General features: G+C 41.4%; 1 protein-coding gene across 1 annotated transcript; it reads left to right on the top strand.

Annotated features, from left to right (window-relative positions):
- Positions 1-832: 832 nt before the first annotated feature.
- Positions 833-19,911, top strand: LOC124790058 (general odorant-binding protein 19d-like). The gene is made up of 7 exons (XM_047257620.1): positions 833-974; positions 7,961-8,036; positions 12,827-12,879; positions 14,382-14,417; positions 14,601-14,715; positions 17,365-17,435; positions 19,726-19,911. The coding sequence occupies exons 1-7, from the start codon at positions 921-923 to the stop codon at positions 19,759-19,761; spliced, it is 441 nt and encodes a 146-aa protein (XP_047113576.1). The 5' UTR covers positions 833-920; the 3' UTR covers positions 19,762-19,911.
- The last annotated feature ends 511 nt before the right edge of the window (positions 19,912-20,422 follow it).

Here is a 20,422-nt window from a genome sequence, read left to right on the forward strand (position 1 = left end):
GCAGTTGAACGGAATGGACAGTGTCTTGAAAGGAGGGTATAAGATGAACATCAACAAAAGCAAAATAAGGATAATGGAATGTAGTCGAATTAAATCGGGTGATGCTGAGAGAATTAGATTAGGAAGTGAGAAACTTAAAGTAGTAAAGGAGTTTTCCTATTTGGGGAGCAAAATAACTGATTATGGTCGAAGTAGAGAGAATAAAAAATGTAGACTGGCAATGGCAAGGAAAGCGTTTCTGAAGAAGAAAAATTTGTTTACATCGAGTATAGATTTAAATGTCTGGAAGTCGTTTCTGAAAGTATTTGTATGGAGTGTAGCCATGTATGGAAGTGAAACGTGGACGATAAATAGTTTAGACAAGAAGAGAATAGAAGCTTTCGAAATGTGACCACAACAACAACAATGAATATTGCACCCATTACAGTGCAGCACAGTCTTTATAATGCAGATAATACGAAACATTTGAATTTCGGTATAGTTCTCAGGTCCAGTCCGCACCGGATCGTCGTAACTGTAGAACACACCGAGGGAATAACCCAGATAGTCTAGCAGCCTATGATTGACGACCCTCACCTAATGAGTGAGTGGTTTGCAGCCTTTAACTGTGAGCTTTCACCGTGACAAGATCATATTGAACCTGAACAGCACCGTACGTATGGCTGTTACTAGGAAGACGCTGCAAAGGTGTCCTTGACCCAGCTGGGGAAACCCTGTGCATCAGTAAGGCCGGAAGCATCCCGGACGAGGTGTGGGATGCTACCTTGCGGATGAGCTCACGGGCGACACCCCGCCGGTTCCCACGGCGACAGCTCGCGGCACAAGGCTGCGTTACGTCACGCCAGTGCCGCCCCCGCCGCGCCGCTATAAGAGCGGCCCCATCCGTCGGCGCTGCAGACTCGCCAACCCGCCACAGCACCATGAGGACCTCCGCAGCCGCCACTGGAGCCGCGCTCCTCGCGTTCGTCGCCGTCGTGAGTACCTTGCTGGCTGCAAGTCCTGTCGACACCCTTACTTAATGTAGTAATTAAATAAGTAAACTCCGTCCGAGTACCGACCGACCGCCGTGTCATCCTCAGCCGATAGGCGACACTGTATGCCGATATGGAGTGACATGTGGTTAGCACACCCCTCTCCCAGGCGCTGCCAGTTTTCTTGAACAGAGTCGCTACTTCTCAGTCAAATAGTTCCTCAATTGGCCACAAGGGCTGAGTGCACCCTACTTGGTTCGGCAGTCGGCGGACTCGGAGGTCATCCATCCAAGTGCCAGCCAAGCCAGACAGTGTTTAACTTCTGTAATCTGACGGGAACCGGTATTACCACTGCAGCAATGCCGTTGGCACCTCAAGTATACACGCACTCGTAAGCCTTTACTGGTCTAGTAAAAGGTTAACGCGTTGTCCCTGCCTAGTGCCAGGCAATAATCAGAGACGTTTTACTTAGTCCTTTGATTTCTTTATCTTTAGTATACCCGACATGTTTGGTGCGCTACAACTCAGCAGCTGTGCTATTTTGCTTTATATAGGTTAGGATCTGCAACCAAATGAAGCTTCAGGAAACATTCCTCTCACACAAAGAAAGAAAATATGTTACTCGGACGTGTGTCCGGAAACGCTTACTTTCAATGTTAGAGCTCATTTTTATTACTTCTCTTCAAATCACATTAATCATGGAATGGAAACACACAGCAACAGAACGTACCGGCGTGACTTCAAACACTTTGTTACAGGAAATGTTCAAAATGTCCTCCGTTAGCGAGGATACATGCATCCACCCTCAGTCGCATGGAATCCCTGATGCACTGATGCAGCCCTGGAGAATGACGTATTGTATCACAGCCGTCCACAATAAGAGCACGAAGAGTCTCCACATTTGGTACCGGGTTACGTAGACAAGAGCTTTCAAATGCCCCCATAAATGAAAGTGAAGAGGGTTGAGGTCAGGAGAGCGTGGAGGCCATGGAATTGGTCCGCCTTTACCAATCCATCGGTCACCGAATTTGTTGTTAAGAAGCGTACGAACACTTCGACTGAAATGTGCAGGAGCTCCATCGCGCATGAACCACATGTTGTGTCGTACTTGTAAAGGCACATGTTCTAGCAGCACAGGTAGAGTATCCCGTATGAAATCATGATAACGTGCTCCATTGAGCGTAGATGAACGAAACTAAAATGAGCTCTAAAATGGAAATTAAGCGTTTCCGGACACATGTCCACATAACATCTTTTCTTTATTTGTGTGTGAGGAATGTTTCCTGAAAGTTTGGCCGTACCTTTTTGTAACACCCTGTATAGGTTAGGATCTGCAACCGAATGAAGGTTGCTTCTTCTTCATTTCACGGATTAGTATTCTTGCGCTTTCCGATGAAGATTTCGTTCCTTTTTTTATCTGCGGGAATCCATACCTCAATCGATAAAGATGAATCACATAAAATCACTCTGTTGTCTGTCCGTCAGCCTATCTGTCTGCTGACAGGCTGTTGAAACCCCTTTCATCAGGAACGGGTACACGTATTAAGTTAAAATTTATGTCACATATTAAGGTGAAGTAAAAAAGCGAAGTTTTTCAGTCAGTGCAATCAAGTGATACGGCCTTTATATCACATATTTTGATAATCGCTAACTCATCAAAACCTACACTGTACTTCCCGTTGACCGAGAATCATGAAATTTGCCAAGAACGAAGGTTTCACACTAAAACCAAAGGAAATCACTGTTGATGTGTAATGATATCATAAGAAAAAAAGTCTTTCGTCATTTGTTATCTTTCTGTTCGTCGATCTGTCAAGCACCCGTTTTCTCAACAACGTGGCAAGTTGAAATTTATGTAATTTAGTGGTGTATTAAGCTTCTAAGGCAATGCAATCAAAAGATACGTCCATCTACCTCACATATTTTGATACCTGCAAGCTCAGCCATCAAAACCGGTGGGGTACTTCCCGTTGACCTACAATCATGAAATTTGGCAATATGAAACATTTCACAGCACAAGTAAAGGGAAAAATCCAAAAGAATTGGTAATTACATCATATTTCTTTTGTAATTTATTATACGACTTGAAACGTCAAATTAAAACATTCTCGGAAGTTCTGGAATCCCTGCGACTAATGTCTTGCCAGTACAGATGTCAACAGGCGAAAGTCGTCAATATCCTCCATTCCCAGAATGGATGAGCTGTCTGTATATATAATTACGGAGTCCTACTAGCCCCTGGCCAGTTTTGGTGGTAGCTTTTCGGTTTTCTCGCCTTTAAAAAATATAGCTTTTATGATGAGGTGACAGTGCAGCTACAAACATATTACAAAAGTAATGTGAGTGGCCCGTGCTAATGGCCTGGATTCGAAATGCTCTTCCATAATCCATTATGAACGCTGAAATGTTACTGTGTTACTCGTTGCAAAAGAAATTTGAGTATTTACAGTATACCAGCCATTTCAAAAAGTTTCGGGACTGGATTAATAGAAAGCAGAGAAAAGCTTTTGGTATTCTACGTAGTCTCCCACACGTGGGCATAACGCACAGAATGTTCGTACAACAATGTGAAACGGTAACATATGTTCTTCTTTGGGATGTTGTTACTACAAGAAAAGTTTGTCTTTGGAATGTTGTTCACTCGCGCGTTACAGTGGCTTGAAAGACAGTTATGTCGTCAAAGCGTTGACCTTCATGTGAACTTCTGCAATTCGTCATTCCCTTGTAGGTTCGCATTGATAACACCAAGTCTCATCACATGTGATGATTTTGCATTCCAGTCAAGTCGTGGCAGGCGTCCACAAGTCATTATTTTTGTTTTGGAGTCAAGGTTTGCGGGGCAAACTTTTCACACACTTTCCTCTTCTGCAAAACATTCTGGAGAAAATCTTGAACGCCTGATTTAGGGTGTTGCTTCATTGTGATTTGTGACAACAGCGTTGACACACAACAGCCACACACCTACTACCTAACACTGTCTGTTGACAACTGACTGATCGAATGTTCATATGTTGTTTACAGATGCTAGTTCATGCTGCCACCATAGTTATACCCGCTGACATCGTTTATCCGCCAGGAACAAAGTCAGTCTCGGATCTTCTTGGACGGTCTTGTAAAAGCTAGTAAGCTAATATCAGATCCTTCTGAATTTCCAACTACCCATTGAGTTCCCCCTTACAAAAATGTCTGTGTGACGAATTTACTCCCAATATTTCTCTCTCTTTCATGAGCCTGGTCCCGCAGTTATGCAGGGTCGGCTACCGTTAATTGGATGTGGCATGTTAATGTAAGGGATGGCCAGATGCCATTCCTGTCGTCACCCCGTATTCCCTGGGACGGAAGTGGCGTACCCCAATTGTCTGCGTCTGGTGTAAGCCATGGAAGAGTACGAATGTCTTCAGATGTCTGCGAGTCGTGTAACTGAGGTGGAACGTGGGAACAAGCCTGGTATTCACCTAGTGGGATGTGGAAAACCGCCTAAAAACCACATCCAGGCTGGCTGGTACTCCGGCCCTCGTCGTTAATCCGCCTGGCGGATTCGAACCGGGCCTACCCGAATGCAGGAAACAGCGCATTAGCGCTCTCTGCTACCCTGGCGGGTAATTTACTCCCAATATTTACTCCTCAGAAATCTGGATGCCAAAACTTTAACAGTCCTTTAAAAATTACGAGACACAATCTTGGCATCTGTTAATGGCAGTGTTCAATGTTTCGACAAACGACCATCACTTTATCACCATTTGAGACTTTTATTGTACTTACCCAGTTACACAGTAGCACTCAGGCAGTATCGGAAAAGACAAGCAGGATAATACGAGCACAATGGCATGCTTCCAGAAATTTTTGAGCTTGCATTAGTTAAGGATACCCAATAGTTTATCTGTGACTGTTTGTTGAAATGGAGAGAAGACAAAAGGTATTTGTTCGATGCAAAGGACCCTCCATAAGTCAAGGATACCTAACAGTTTATAATGAGTGACATGAAATCGAGAAAAAAATATCTTTGATGTAATGTTTTAGTTTATTGTAAACAGTTTTGAGCTTAATTACTGACTACAGGTGCTCCCAAGCGTTCCTTCTTACAGTGTTCTAAGACGATGCTAACAGAATTTCACATTTGATACCAAACGAGAAAGGGAAGAGGTGTATATAATTAGTTGGGCGTCAGTTCATTGTTTTTCAGTTTTCTTGTGTGTACAGTTCTACGGATTTTTCGAGTTGTTTGGTCCTCAAAATGTGACTGGCTACAGTGTTATTTCATTTCGTCATAAAGTTTGACGATTTGGTACTAAGTATATGTAACGAAATGAATCTGAGAGTTGCAAAGACAACAAATTAAGGACTGCTATCATCATAATATTTCTTCACATGCACGAAGGTTCATCCTGTTATAGTATTAAAAATTAATGGGTGTATTTATTGTTACCAGTATTCTTATTCCCAAAACAGGTTGTTCCTAATTTCAAAACAGCCGTATAAATACCTTATTCGAGGTTGCCAAGTGTAAGTCACGTTTCGATAGAAAACTGCTGCAGCATCATCAAAAGATATTACTACTAGCTCGTCGAACTGCAGGTTCAATTTTAAGTTTCAACTTCGAGTTAAACTGAACCTGGGTAGTGTGCTTCAGCAGCACTTAGTTTCGTGGCCCCACTCGTAAAATTATCGATGTCACCAATCAACTAGTGCAGATTTGGCGTTGATGGACTAAAAAAGTGGTACCTACTACGTAAAATACTTCAGAACTACTCAAGTTTGGGAACAGAGTGAAAAGTTGATAACATGCAGAACGCATCAAATTATTTTAAATGTCGAGAAATCAAAATCACAAAAGAAATTTAGTTTGTTTCCAAGGGACGTATGATAGGTCTACTACGGCTCATGGTATTTATCACTCACTTAGCGGATACTGTATTACTAGTAGCAATTTCAGACTATGTCGCTATTGGCTATGATGGTTTATCTATGAGGAACTAAGTAGCAGTATCCACTCAGATATTCACAAAATATCAGTCTGTTTTAAAGATTCACTACCAGCTCTGAATATGGAGAAATATAAAATACTGGATACACATAAAGCAGTAGCCGTTAGCAACAAGAGAAATGACCCCCGAAGCGAGTGAGACATGTACAAGAACGTCAACTCGCAACAATACTCGAAGGAAGATGCCTCTTGTAAAAGGGAAACACCTTCAGCAAATACTAAGAATCGATTTTCACATCGCAGTCTATAAACATTAGATTAATAGCTACACATGCGGAGCATCTCATTCCCCGTTAATAGAAGGGAGAAAAATGCTTATATATGATACCAAAATTACCCTCTTCTGTGAATTTTGTATTGGGCCACGAAGAACAGGCCTACATCTCTACGAACGCCATAATATACATTTACAAATATTTATGCTACATTTCTAACATATGCATCTGAAACTTTGGCAGAAACAGGTGAGACGTCGGATTCTCGAGAAGAAAACAGGCCGCGAAGTCTTTTTAGTAGTAAAGTACACTCACAGTTGTGAATTGTGATTCCGAAAGACTCTTTTTAAAGAACCTAATATTAAAGCAGAAATGAAGGGTAAATGATTAAGTGGAATAGTCATGTAATGATATCACAGAAAAAGAGCTGCATTAAGTTTGCAGGTCAAAAAGGTAGAAGAATCATTAGAAGGTAGAGCCAAATAAGAAACAGATATGGTTCTTTAGACAATATGGACAGGTGTGGATAATATCGAATCATCGGTAATGATTCATGTTGGCAAAATACTAACGCGAAATGCTTACAGAAGAATGGAAAAGAGGTAGAATGGGAGCTGGAGGAAGATCAGTTCGGCTTTCGCTGATATGTAGGAAAACGAAAGGTAATACTGATTCTTCCAGTTGTCTTAGAAGGTAGTGTGAAAGAAAAGACCAAACCTATATTCACAGCACTTGTAGAAAAAAGAACAGATTTTTTCATCATTAACTGGAATACCTTTTATGAATATTTAAAGTTATCGAAGATAAAATAAAGGCAGCGATAGGTTATCCACAACCTGCAAGACAGGGTTGTAAGCCTATTCCACATATCATTCAGCCTCTACAGCAATGATGCAGAAAGGTTCAAAAAATGGTTCAAATGGCTCTGAGCACTATGGGACTTAACTGCTGAGGTCATCAGTCCCCTAGAACTTATAACTACTTAAACCTAACTAACCTAAGGACATCACACACATCCATGCCCGAGGCAGGATTCGAACATGCGACCGTAGCGGTCGCGCGGTTCCAGACTGTAGCGCCTACAACCGCTCGACCACTCCGGTCGGCTGCAGAAAGGGAAACAAAAGAGAAATTTGATACACTAATTATAATTAGGAGAGAAGGAATAAAATCTTTAAGGTTTGCCGATGACATTGCAATTTTTTCAGAGTCTGGAAAGGAGTGCATGGATAGCAACTCAGTCGCTGAAAGCATTGGCCGTTAATAGCAAAGCTCAAGGTTGAAGTCACTATCCGGCACGCAATTTCAATCTGCGAGGGAGTTCCGCAGCAATGGCCCCATGACCGCAGAATGAAATGATCGTTCCGCCACTTTTGCTACACTACTTCAGTTACCCATCATGTCTATTTCACTTCCGATGTTTTATAGTCTGCAGTGTAGAATTACTCTCATACTCCATATTTTACTACAGACTTCAATGCTTGAGAAGAATTATCTTGAAAACACTGATACTTGGTCAATAATGATTGCTACACATTTACATCTAACGTGAGTGTTTCTCCCATCTTTGTGTAGTACGCCACAGAAATATTGTGTGTGACCATCGACTATTTCATTTTTAGTTAAGGCTTCTAAGGAGCCTTTTCTATAATATCTGATTTTATTTATGACACTGGCGAAACGAAGATAGATCTATTTTTGTGGCTTATTGGGGACCACCATTTTCTTATGTGTCTGTTACATAAGACTTAAAACGTTTTTATTTAACGTATTCTTCGATCTATTCCCAGGTATCGGCGATGGAGATGACGCCGGAATTCATGGAGATCGTTAACAAATGCAAGGCAGAACATGAGCCCACTGAAGGTAAGACACATGTGGAAGTGATTATTGTTTACTCTGCACCGAGGAAGTCACGCTAGAGAAGGGATATAAGAGTCAATCAAGTGCTTATTTCTAGATGTTTCGCCCGAGAGGTTTCATTATTGCATGATATTCCTGTTTACTTCTTCGGCTGTGTGTTCAATAATTCCACACTCAGTAATGAACCTAGGAAATTACATGGAACATCATCTTTCCCCCTTCTCCGCTCCTCCTTCATTCTCGTAAGAAAGTAAGGAAGACAGAGCTGAAGTCACGTCGACTCCCAAATCATCAGTCGATCAATAATTCAAGCTAGTAACTAGCTGCGCCATATTAAACAAAGCATCCCAAAGTTAAAATAAAGTCATTTTGGGATTTCAAGGGGAACCTAAATGAGGAAGGCTGGTCATAGATTTGAATTATCATCCCTTTCCAACACTAGTTTAGTCCCACAATCACAAACGTTACTACGCTCACTACTTTCTCGGCAATGTCTCACACAAGACGGGTTTCTCGTTCACGTCTTCCTACCAAATTGGGAATGACGTGTCAGGTTTTTGTATATAAGGCATGGATGCTGTAAAGGGAACTTCTGAAGTGTATGTTTGTTACGGATGTTTATGCAACGAAGGAAAGAGAGAGAGTGGATTCCGGTTCCGAGATAACCTACTCCTATCAAATAGCCCCAAATGGGAAGCTGGGATCCACCCAGAACTGAAAATTCCCAACCGAATATCCCCTACTGCGAGGCCATGGGTAAAATGGTCTGGTGCTAGCTATTAGACTGAAGTCCACTCCCGGTAGCTGAGTGGTGCCGGCACGGTAGCTCAGCGTTTTCGGTCAGAGGGTTAGCTGCCCTCTGAAACAAAAAAAACTGAGTCAATGGCTCAACACTGATCTCGAACGGGTGTCCTGGGACATCCGCACCGAACAAATGCAACGAACAAAATCGAACAAAAAAAAAAGTGGTCAGCGCGAGAGAATGTCAATCCTAAGGGCCCGGTTTCGATTCCCGGCTGGGTCGGAGATTTTCTCCGCTCAAGGACTGGGTGTTGTGTTGTCCTAATCATAATCATTTCATCCCCATCGACGCGCAAGTCGCCGAAGTGGCGTCAAATCGAAAGACTTGCACCCGGCGAACGGTCTACCCGACCGGAGGCCCTAGCCACACGACTGAAGGCTCGGAGAGTTTGAACCACTTACGCGGATGGAAGCTGAAGAACATTTTATTTCACCCTAGCCGTCTGTCTTCAGAATTAATAAAGCAAACTGCTGCAGCGTATTCACGAAGGCTGCTTTCACGATAGTTCTTTCTGAATAGGAGAACCCGACATTGTTTGAGTAATTGGCACTACAGGACCCATGCATTTTCACTATTGGCGAACTGCGAAAACAGTTGTTACGGTCACTTTGACGAAAGCACCCGTTGACATGAAATGTTTCGTCGCTATAAAAAATTACTTCTTGAGAACGTTTCGTCATCACCTATGTTCCCTAGACATCTTTCTCTTAAATTTCCTGGCACAGTTGAATTTTTCCTTATCTAATGATAATAAATTACATATAATAAATGCATAACTGATTTATAAATACAAGGCTTCAAACTAGGGGCTGGTGACAAATTTCACATGCTTCGAAAGCACATGTACCCAATATGATAGCATTCCCTTACTACTTTTCTTAACGCAGTAAACCATGGATTTATCATGTAGTACACTAACGATATTCTGTCTTATCTTTGTTTGAACTTACCCTGAACTGCAAAAATAGGGGAAGCGTAGAATACATCTGGCATTTTTCCTTGCGTGGACGTTGGAGTCATAGCGCTCTCCCAAGCTTCCAGTGCATGAGAAATTAGCACCGCCAGTGTTACTTCCATAGTGTTTCCTGGTGATATAAATGCATACAGGTTGATACTTCTGTCAACTAAAAAGTTATTACTGCGTCATTATTTTTCGGAAATAGACATGAAAATAGTATGAAGAATAATACTTTCGTTTCAGCAGCGTGTTCTGCCAATATTGGTATGATTATATATGTTTGCACACCAAATGAAAGTCGATGGCTTATATAGTCAAAGTAAAACTGAATTAACTAATCCATATAAAAATTATGATGTCCTAATATTTTCGCAAGATAAAGAAATTTAAGAGATCCTCCATGGAAGGCTGGAGATTTTGCAAACTTCTCCTCATGAAAGCTCGAAGTATTTACGAACATGAGCGAGCGTCTGAGACAACCAAAGTAGTATCACGGCTAGCGTCCCTCTTACAAAATTTTTATAGTCAACATCACTCTTCTACTGTAAGAATATGTTAGATGATTATTAACTGAATATGACTTCAATCCACAAAACACGACATGCTGCCGAACTCTGCTAAGCACGTAAAGTGGCTAGCAGAGTTTAGATGTAGATTTAGTACTTGTATATCCACATCCGTTCTTCACTTCTTTCCTTTGCTTTAATTCATATCGTACAATTATAAGATGCGGTCACCAACGTTGCCCCTTCCACAATTAGGAAAGCAAGTGCGAATGAGAGTTATAATATCTTAAATCCGACCCCACGCTATCAACCATCACTTGTTTTCAGATCACGATGATGCCTAATGTTACATTACAAACTTGGAAGTCTAACAACAAAAGCCCTCAAATAGTAAGGCACTTGCGTCTTCACCCCTAATTAGATAATTTTTTTTCCAAAACTACGAAGCGTAGTGCTCTGGTAGACTCGACGGCAGGGTTCGAGAATACGAATGTCATAAACACATTTCCGACGTAGCAGAGACATGAAGAATGATTTGTCACGAAAACTACGTGCTGAAGGACATGTTTCGACTTCAACCCCTGTTTTCTGATCAATGATTCCCCATATGAACGGCCGTTTGCACGACTCGCCTAAAAACATAGCATCTCGCTATCTATTGCTCTAATTCGATCGCTGTCTCACCAGACATAATTAAAGCTGATGATCATAGAGAAAACATACGGAATTCGTATTAAACGTGGTAATCTCCTATGCGCAAGCTTCCCTTTATAAAACTTGGTGATTGATACTGTTGTCCGGTCTAATGTACACTGTAGTGTCAAATGTGACGCATAATAACGAAAACAAGAAAATAGGAAAAAGAGAAAAGGTGAGCACTCACCCAACATCATCGTACATATTTACGTACGAACCTCACTTGTGTGCTCTGTATAGGAAGTGTGTACTCTGTGCAGTGAATAGCAGCGTAAGAAGAAAGGTAAAAACAAAAAGTCCATGAGACCACTTATGTCACAATATTGTCTGTCCGTTCATAGTGAGCAGAGCGTAGTCTCTTGGTGAAGTTCACAAATAATGCCACACAGTCGCCATTTGGACCCTGTTTTGCAGGTTAGAATACTCGGCCACCTGAAGCTAGACCAGACACAGAAAGAAGTCTCAGTAAGCTTGGATATGCCACAAAGTGTCATTTCGAGGTTTTGGGGACGGTTTCGAAACAGGTAAAGGTCGTCTCAGGCCTGTACAAGATCGACCTAGAGAAGTACACTTGCAACACGACTGGATGTAGAGCGTGCAGCTGACTCAGGAGTTTCTGTTTCCCGACTAACTGTGCACCGGAGAATCAGAACAATAGGGCTGTTTGCCAGTCATCCGATCATGCGCATTCTGCTCACTGCAGCACAGAGACGGGCACTTGTATCGTGAAGGCTGGAGCATTCAAGCTGGACCATGAATAAATGGAGGAATGTACTGTTCCCAGAAGAATCCTGCTTCTCTTGTCGCGTATTACTTTGGAGAGGACCTGCTGGTAGCCAATATAAACCCAGAAATAACGTGGAAAGAGATCGGTTTGGTGATGATTGCGTCATGCTGCTGGGAAGCATCATGCTGAATGGTCGTACTGAGCTGCACATCTTCGTTGGTGGTCGAAGGGATTCTGTAAACGAGCAGGGTACAGAGATGAGGTACAGAGACGAGATGCTGCTGTCGCATGTTCGCCTTTCCAGAGGTAAAGGTGGTCTAGACTTCCTCTCTATGGGCAGTAACGCCCGCCCTCATTAAGCTGATATGGTGGATGGGTTTCTTGAAGATGGATATATCCATCACAAGGACTGGCCAGTGGCGTCCCCGGATCTGATTCCTAGAAATCATTCTTGAGATATGTGAGGGAAGCAAAACGCTTCCCGTCAGCTTCCACGAATGACTTTTTCAGACATCCGCACTCCTCTTGCTTAGGAATCGGATCGACCACCAAGAAAGCTCTTGAACCATCTCATGGAGAGCATTCCCTGTGGCTGTGCAGCATGTGTGGCTGTTAGGGGTAACCATATCCCCTACTAATAGCTTTTTTGCTCTGGAGGAGATTTCCCAGTTGTGTTATTTTCTTATAAATGTGAATCTTAGCTGTCAGAAGTTTTCTAGCATTATATTTTCGGCACTGTCGCATCCCAAATATCTTGAGATTAAGCTGTGCCGTATTCAGTAATCCTTACGACATTATGATAAGGCAGTATGTCCTCTTTTCGTTATTATGCTTATCTTTGGGATTCCAGTGTGTTTTACGTTCCATTCCTGGTAAAAGTAGTTTGCTGAACAAATTACTGGAAAAGTCAAGTCGATAATATCTGAAGGAAGCTGCAATTTATCAGTTCATCAAAGTGCGGACGTATGTCTTGGTATACACTTTTTGCGTTAGAACTCCTTAAAACCAAGTACTTAGGAACAAATGATATTTCCCTGAAATACATTGCTCTTATTGTCAGTGTGTCTAAAATGATAAACTTATAAATTATGTACTTTTTTTCAGATGAGCTGAAAGGAATCATGATGATGAAGGTTCCAGAGAGCGAACACGGCAAGGTAAGATCCTTTCAGATAAACCTCCGATATCTGCTTGCAGCAGCACATTAAAGAAAACGGTCACCCTTGTTCCTACCGATTCACACTTCTTTATTTGCCCAAAATATATTCTGATTGCAAAAACTATCGAGAAATCCGGCGTTACTTACAGTTAGGTTTAATATTTACTCCAGTCACCGATGCGGTCATCAGGGACGAAGTACGTACTCGAAGTGGGTCACACAGCCGCCTATGTATCTTTCCTAGGGAGTCATTTCGGCATTCATCGTAAGAGATTTAAGAAAGCACGGAAAACCAAAGACTGGTACTGGAGCCACCGTCATCCAGAACGCGAGTTAATTGTCTTAATTAACGCTGCACTTCGGTCGGTACAGCAAAACCAGAGCTCTCTAAAGTGACTGGAATTTCGTCCTAAATACGAGGGGGCAGAGTGAGATAAAAACTGAACATGTAAAGCCTCCTTTGTGCGAGAGACTGGGATGACAATAACTGTGATTTGTGGCTTCGGCCAAATAACTTGTCATGAGAATCTTATCCGGTACAAAATGGTATCAGTATGTGACTTTTATCACGGGAATGCAGATGTGAGACCGAACTTCTGTGGGAGAACTCTAGTGCTACGCAGTTCCTCAAAAATAAAGAAAAATGTTACTAGAAGCTTTCGTGATCCATTCATCCGTGTCACCTAAAAGTAACTCGGAAAGTTCAAAGAACTATTGTACGTTAGGCATGAGCTCTATGTCGTGATGCTAAAAAGTTCCACTGGGAAACTCAGTTTGTACAAAGCCGTCGTCCTACTATGCTACTCTGAAAACCTGAGACCTCACTTCGACTGAATATTCCAAGGGGATAACGTTCACACTGACAAAGTTATTGCGCTCTGCGCACTTACAGAAACATGTAGGCAGTTGTTTTAGCGGGTAGCATACGTAAATGAAATGGAATGTTAGTAAGCAGTGATGCTACAAAGAATACGTTGCTATACCAGTTCGGGTTTCCAGCATTACAAGTATAGTTGCAATTATGTCTTCAAACATGAAAACTACCGTAGTCACAAACAGCATAGGGCAACATCTCGTGCAAACCCTGCTTAATGAAAAGAATTTTCTGGTATCAGTCTGGGACGGATTTGAGAAATGTAGTTAAGAGAATGTGTATTTCGTAACTACTGCGAAATCTCCTCATACTTCGTGGTAATATCGCTAGATAAGGAGAACCGAGTGATTCCAACGTGGACATCAAGTATGTAGCCTGGCATGAAATTACTGTTTGGAGACTGCACTAGAATACGAGCTCATGAGTGATTGTGCTTAGATCGTCAGCAGTGACAGGAAGAAAGGCCTAGTGTATTGCAACCAATAAAAGTACACAGTCAGAAATCTCTCTAGTGTTCTTAGGTTGTTTTACATTACAGTATTAATCGTACGGTCTTGATTAATTGCAACCTAAAGAAGTTTCAAACACAACAAAAAATAATTTGTCCTCTTTTTCTACCTTTACAGTGCTTCATGGGGTGCGTTCTGCAGGAAGTTGGAGTGGTAAGTACTGCCAATCCACTGGTCTGTGATACCACTACATTATTCTTAAGAATGTTAAACTATCTTGGGCGAATTTCAATCACGTGCACATTGAGTTACCGAATTCTTTATGAAAGAAGTTTGGAATAGGTGCCTGGAAGGCCAAACAAAAAAAGCGTAACTGATTTGTGATTTCTTTTGTAGGTTAAGGATGGCAAGTTCGACAAGGAGGAGGCAAAGAAACATGCCGCGGCCAAGATGTCCGACAAAGACGAGCTGGAGAAGCACATGCAGCTCATTGACAAATGCAGCCAAGAAGGTAAGACACCACTACGTAGGAGACCACTCAGCAGAGTGTAAGGTTACAGTGCTGCTTTTACCACCCGTCATTTTGGCAAAATACTGGCTAAATGGTTCAAATGGCTCTGAGCATCAGTCCCCTAGAACTTAGAACTACTTCAGCCTAACTAACCTAAGGACATCACACACATCCATGCCCGAGGCAGGATGCGAACCTGCGACCGTAGCGGTCGAGCGGTTCCAGACTGTAGCGCCTTTAACCGCTTGGCCACCCGGCCGGCGGCAAAATACTAAGTCTGTAGATACTGCCTAGGGTGTTTCACTGTCTTTGCATCAAACGTCGAGGCGTGATAGATCACATCACGGTGAAAACTTCTGTTGGAGATAAAATGTCTACTTACGCTCCCCAGCGACTCTAGGTGTCGTTCAGTATGAACCGACCCCGACACGATGAGATTTCACGGAACCTGTAGGGACTACTAACCAGTTGTGCAGCATCTGCATACTGTCTACGCCAGTAAGCTGACAGAGTGATTGAACAAGAAAACCTTAAGTGTTTTTAAGCAGAGGGAGATATTTTAGAAGCGAATCAGGAACTCTGACTACGCTTTTCACGAAGAGTTGATGACTGGCCTGTAGGCAACACACAATGCATGTACACGCTGCAGAGCACCTACGCCTTGATGTTTCTCAGGGGTATAACAAATAACAAAAGGCAGCATCGCCGACAAAGCATCAGCGAACATACTCGCTCTAACAAAAGTTGTTCCTCACGGCGTGATATATCACTCCTAAATGTTTGGTGCAAAGGCTTAGAAATATTCTGTCTGTTGTTGGATATGCAGATACGTGGGTACGACGATGAACTGGACACTGACAGATCATGGTATAGCTGAAATACACATGCTAACATGTTCACGATACATTAAGTTTAAAGGCAGCAAATGCGCTAGATAAATAGAGCTACGTTTTATCTTCATACTAAGCTCTGTTTAGAAATCTGTTGTCCTTCCTACTTTTCTGAAGCACATTCGTCAGAAAGTAACGCTGTTGGGCGAGACTTGGCAGTTGCAAATTGTACCAACAATACACTGCACGATGCAACTCGCTGCTCTATGTCGTTGTCAGATACTTTACTTACAAATATCGAACTAAATCCTGTAAAAAATCTTTTCTAATACGGTAACGCATTGTTGACGAAGTTCAGTTACTCTTTTGCGAATGAACTGTGTTGGAGACTGTTCGACTAACTGCGTGACTGGCCGCATTCGTTTCTTCTCGCGTTTTCTTGGGTACACTATACGGTCTGTATTTGACGCTGTCTGAAAGAAAAGCACATTTCTATCAAGCAGGGTTGTTATACGATTTCAGACCTGCCCAAGTATCCTTGAAACGTATTTGTCACGTCTGGAATTCTTTATCCTGCCTGTGGACGTTTTTGCCCCAACACACGTGCCACTAAGCGCTATCTACTGACTCCTGCTCGTATGCTACATTAGTTGTTGACATGACCGCACTTGTTGCACAATACTGAATATAGTGTGTTTTTGTTTCAAAATTTAGAGACAATCATCCGAGAAAATTTTTACAATTCTTTGGAAACTATCATTAACCTTGCTTTCTCTCGAATAGGTTTTATTATAACAGTATTATTTTATTGTAACAGTAGCATCAACTGCAAAATGTATCAATCCTGCCTGCTGAATGTCTTGCGGTAGGTCATTCACGTATCTAAAGAATTGGAGTAGCCCCAAAGTTGAATCCTGTGGACTCCCTTTCCGATTACTCCAGTCACAAAAATTTTATACATTGCCGACGTTATCTGAATTATTCAGTTCAGCGTTTTCCATTCTGTTTGTTAAGTATGATTCAAACCGAATATGCATAAATCCATCAGTTCTATTAAATCTGAGTTTTTCTAAGAGAGTAATATGATCTACACCATCATACACTTTGGAAAGATAATTAAAACATGCCAAATGGCAATACTTTATGATTTAAGGCTTACATTATTTGATGAGTGACTGTACAAATAGTATTCCCAGTCGAGCAACCTTCCTGGAATCCAAACTGTGATATGCTAATTAAATTGTTTCCACTCAAGCGTGTGACTACTTTGAGTACATTACTTTGTCGAATATTTGGAAAACGATTTCAGTAACGAAACTGGATGACAATTGTTTAAGGCTGTCTTGTCACCTTTTTTATGAAGAGCAACTGCATATTTTAATCTGTATTTGGCTGCTCACCCTGTTAATGCGTTCATTCCGTTTTGTTCTGTTTTCATGCATTTTATTTTTTAATTTTTAGCTGTTCAGTTCATCCCTGATGTTAATAATTTTGTCTAATCTACTATATCCTTATATTTCTCCGATAAATTTCTTTTCTGCTGCCTCACTTCTATTCCATTGTTGTTAACATGACACATGACTCGGTTCCTTAAAGCACGAACACCCACTGCTCTATAAAATTTTTATCGTGGCTCTTTCCGTGTTTTGTATTCGGGTTCCACATATATCTGGCAATATTGCTAGTCTCGTCTCTGTACTTTCTATCATAGTCATATGTAATGTCATATGCTCGTGTAGAGCATTATCAACAGTGTCGTATGGTGACATTACAGGTTTCTGACTCAACAATCCACTGAGTACTCTGAATTTTGTTGCAGTAAATGGCGAGACGGACTCATGCGGAATCGGCCCGAAGCTCATGGAATGCATCAAGCAGTTTGCACCAGAGGTAAGGACCAGTTGGGTAATGAACATGTAGCGCATTTGCTGTTTTTAGCTTCATTTCGATGCAATTTCGCGCCTCCTGTATAAAAGGATGTTCCCTAAGGTTAACAGGACACATAATGTTTACCAGAATCATGTTGCTGACAGTCACACTCACAGGCTGTGTATGCACGGCCATGCCCGGTTTCCACTCAAAAGCTATTTTCAAATACCCCTTAAAATGCAAGAGGTTTAAACTGCTACCCAGATAAATATTTATGCGTCACTTACAACAGGTAAAAGTGAAATATTGCACCAAGCAACCACTATCAGATCAAGTAATCGCCGCTATTGACTTACTAGGCAGCATAGTATTCTCAAAACTATACACCAGCTGAATGAGAGGATTTTTTTTATATAGATGAACAGTCATTCAGCTGATCTTTTCACTGCAAATATTAACGAAGTCGTTTAAGATGTCATAATTCTTTTTTCACTGAAATTAATTGCAATAAAGTCAACAAAAATCGACGAAAAATCCATTGCCGTAGCTATAACCCGTACGAAGATACGAGTATGAACTTCCCTTATACTATAGCAAATTCTGATGCATTAAAGCGTAGACAAGAAATACACCACCCAAGGACGGTTCTCCAGTTCATCAGTTAACAACGGTAACATTTCCGCTCTTGTTTCTGCAGAGCCATGAAAGAAGAGCAAATGTCACAAATTGAATGGTTCGTGATAATTTAATTTGTTCAGTATCTCTTCACAGAACGCCTTTCGTAATCGCCCTAAATTATCGGAGCGCAAGCTTTCAGAACGATAATGTTGGAAAATATACGTAGACTAATTCATAGACATATAATCAACAATTACAATATTCCAACCGCAAAGCATTCTCATCGCATTTTAAATATGTTCAATATACTTCATAATTATTGAATACTCAGCTTTTTAAAAGCTTTACGAGAAGTCACGTTGAGTATTTTTCACTCTGCTGATATCGTCTTTAACAGAAAAAAGGCGAACGAGGAACCTATAGCAGTTATGATTTGCTGACTTCGCCGCATACATGGAACAGAAAGAAATTACGCAAAACACACGCACGCTGAACAAGTCTCAACATCATTTTGTGGACCGTGACAACACGTTTCCCGGTGATATAAGCTTCCAAACTCAAGGCTGTTTAATAGCGATCAAAAACGGAAACGCTTATTTAATAAGTAATAATTATTTAGTAGATGCAAAACGAATATAGAATACAACTGAATAGTCGGTACAGAATCCACAACCATAATACCTTCGTTAGTAACATGTCACGGAAGACGTAATACGTCGCGTATAACAATTACATTTTTCTAATATGTAATCTCTGATTACATCCATCAAACTTATCAAGCTCTTCTGAAGATGGACAAATATTCCCAAAGTATAGTCCAGGGGTCTTGTATAATAAATTGTATTGCATATACTAGATGATTATCTTATGCAAGAAATAGGAAACATACTATAAGAATGTTATTAGGCCATGAAAGAAAATGTTTACAAACTGCTCAAAAATAGTTCACAGGCAAACAAAATTTGTTTAGAAATTATTCATTAAAAATTAAGGTAAAAGCAAACGAAACAATAATATTCCCTGCGACATGGATACTGGTTGCACGATATGCGTTCACATGTACTTGGAATACCTGGAATGTGAACATCATGTAATAAAATACGCATCCCCAAGGAATTACATTACTCATACTTAACACCGGTGGTACCATTCCATCCACCTGGGGATTTCGCCTTTACGCTGACGCTTGTATTTTAAATAGACCGCTAGTCTAACAGCTGAAGAGGCTTCTAGTAAAGCAGTTGGCACAAGTTCACTTTACGATGTTTTCATGTTGACTCCAAGTCGAAATCGACGGATATTTATGGAAGTAAAATCCAACACAATGAAAGCTGTGCCATACAGAAAGATCTGATTTACTATTTCATCAACAATTTCCGTTCGTCTCACGAACTCTTGTGGCTGATAGCAAAGATATTCAAAGTTGTATCAATAGCTGAAGAATTGTCAAAAATCACATGGCTTTCAATTCATAGCCGAGAGGTGTGCAACCCCATTATAGCAACTAAAATGTTCACATTATTACATAACACCCACTCTTTGTCAATACTGGAAATAATTTTGTTAGCATGTTTTTATGGAAGACAGAGATGAGGTACTTGAGCTACCCCGTTACCTCTTGTACAGACTAACAGCTGAATGTATTTCATTGGAGACCTGCGTTGTACGTGACATTTCTCCGTTTTGTTTGCAGTTTGACATTGCCCTCCCGCACGCCCCGTCAGAATAAACGCGGCACGACGCTGACGATGCTGACGTCGACGACCCGGCAACCATCTGCGTCCACACCAAATGACATCGACGGCACCCAGACAAGAAGAAGTGTTGATATCTGTACTGCTCTGTGCTCACTAAATAAAAAATAACTGTAGATATGGGATGCCCTGCAGTTGTCGTTCATTTGATACCTACCTTTCAAATGTACTCTTTTTCAGGCACAATTTCTCTGTCGTAATAGTGCTGATCTCAAGGTAACCAACTCAGTTGTATGAAAGCATGTATTTACGAGCTTAAGCTCACCGGAAAAATATCACACTGGTTGTTTTAGAGCGCTGTACACAGTTGTAGAACTGGTCAAGTGACCTGCACCGCTGACGCTAGTCTTGGCAGTGAAGTGTTACGTGTGTGCCAGTCGGTTGTGTGGTATCAGAGCAGCAAGACGAGTGAACATCGAGATACTGCAGGATGGCAGAAAACAGCTAATGTGTTTGAACGGACCTATAACCACCCTGTGAATGAAGTTATTTGATTTGTTGGTGTACGAGTGCGGACTGTGTATCATGTATACAAGGAATAGTGCAATTCTCGTCTCCACTTAATGTGACGTAAGAACAGTGATTGTAAAGGGATGCTGGCCTACAGGGACAAGAGATGAGTCACTGACAATCAGT

This window comes from Schistocerca piceifrons, chromosome 3, assembly GCF_021461385.2.
Source record: "Schistocerca piceifrons isolate TAMUIC-IGC-003096 chromosome 3, iqSchPice1.1, whole genome shotgun sequence".
Taxonomy (NCBI): Eukaryota; Metazoa; Arthropoda; class Insecta; order Orthoptera; family Acrididae; genus Schistocerca; species Schistocerca piceifrons.

Excerpts from the sequence above, each read along its gene's own strand:
- LOC124790058 (XM_047257620.1), top strand. The coding sequence starts at position 921 with ATGAGGACCTCCGCAGCCGCCACTGGAGCCGCGCTCCTCGCGTTCGTC. Across the intron at positions 14,418-14,600 it reads TTCTGCAGGAAGTTGGAGTG|GTTAAGGATGGCAAGTTCGA; the intron begins GTAAGTACTGCC and ends TTTCTTTTGTAG. Across the intron at positions 17,436-19,725 it reads TCAAGCAGTTTGCACCAGAG|TTTGACATTGCCCTCCCGCA; the intron begins GTAAGGACCAGT and ends TTTTGTTTGCAG.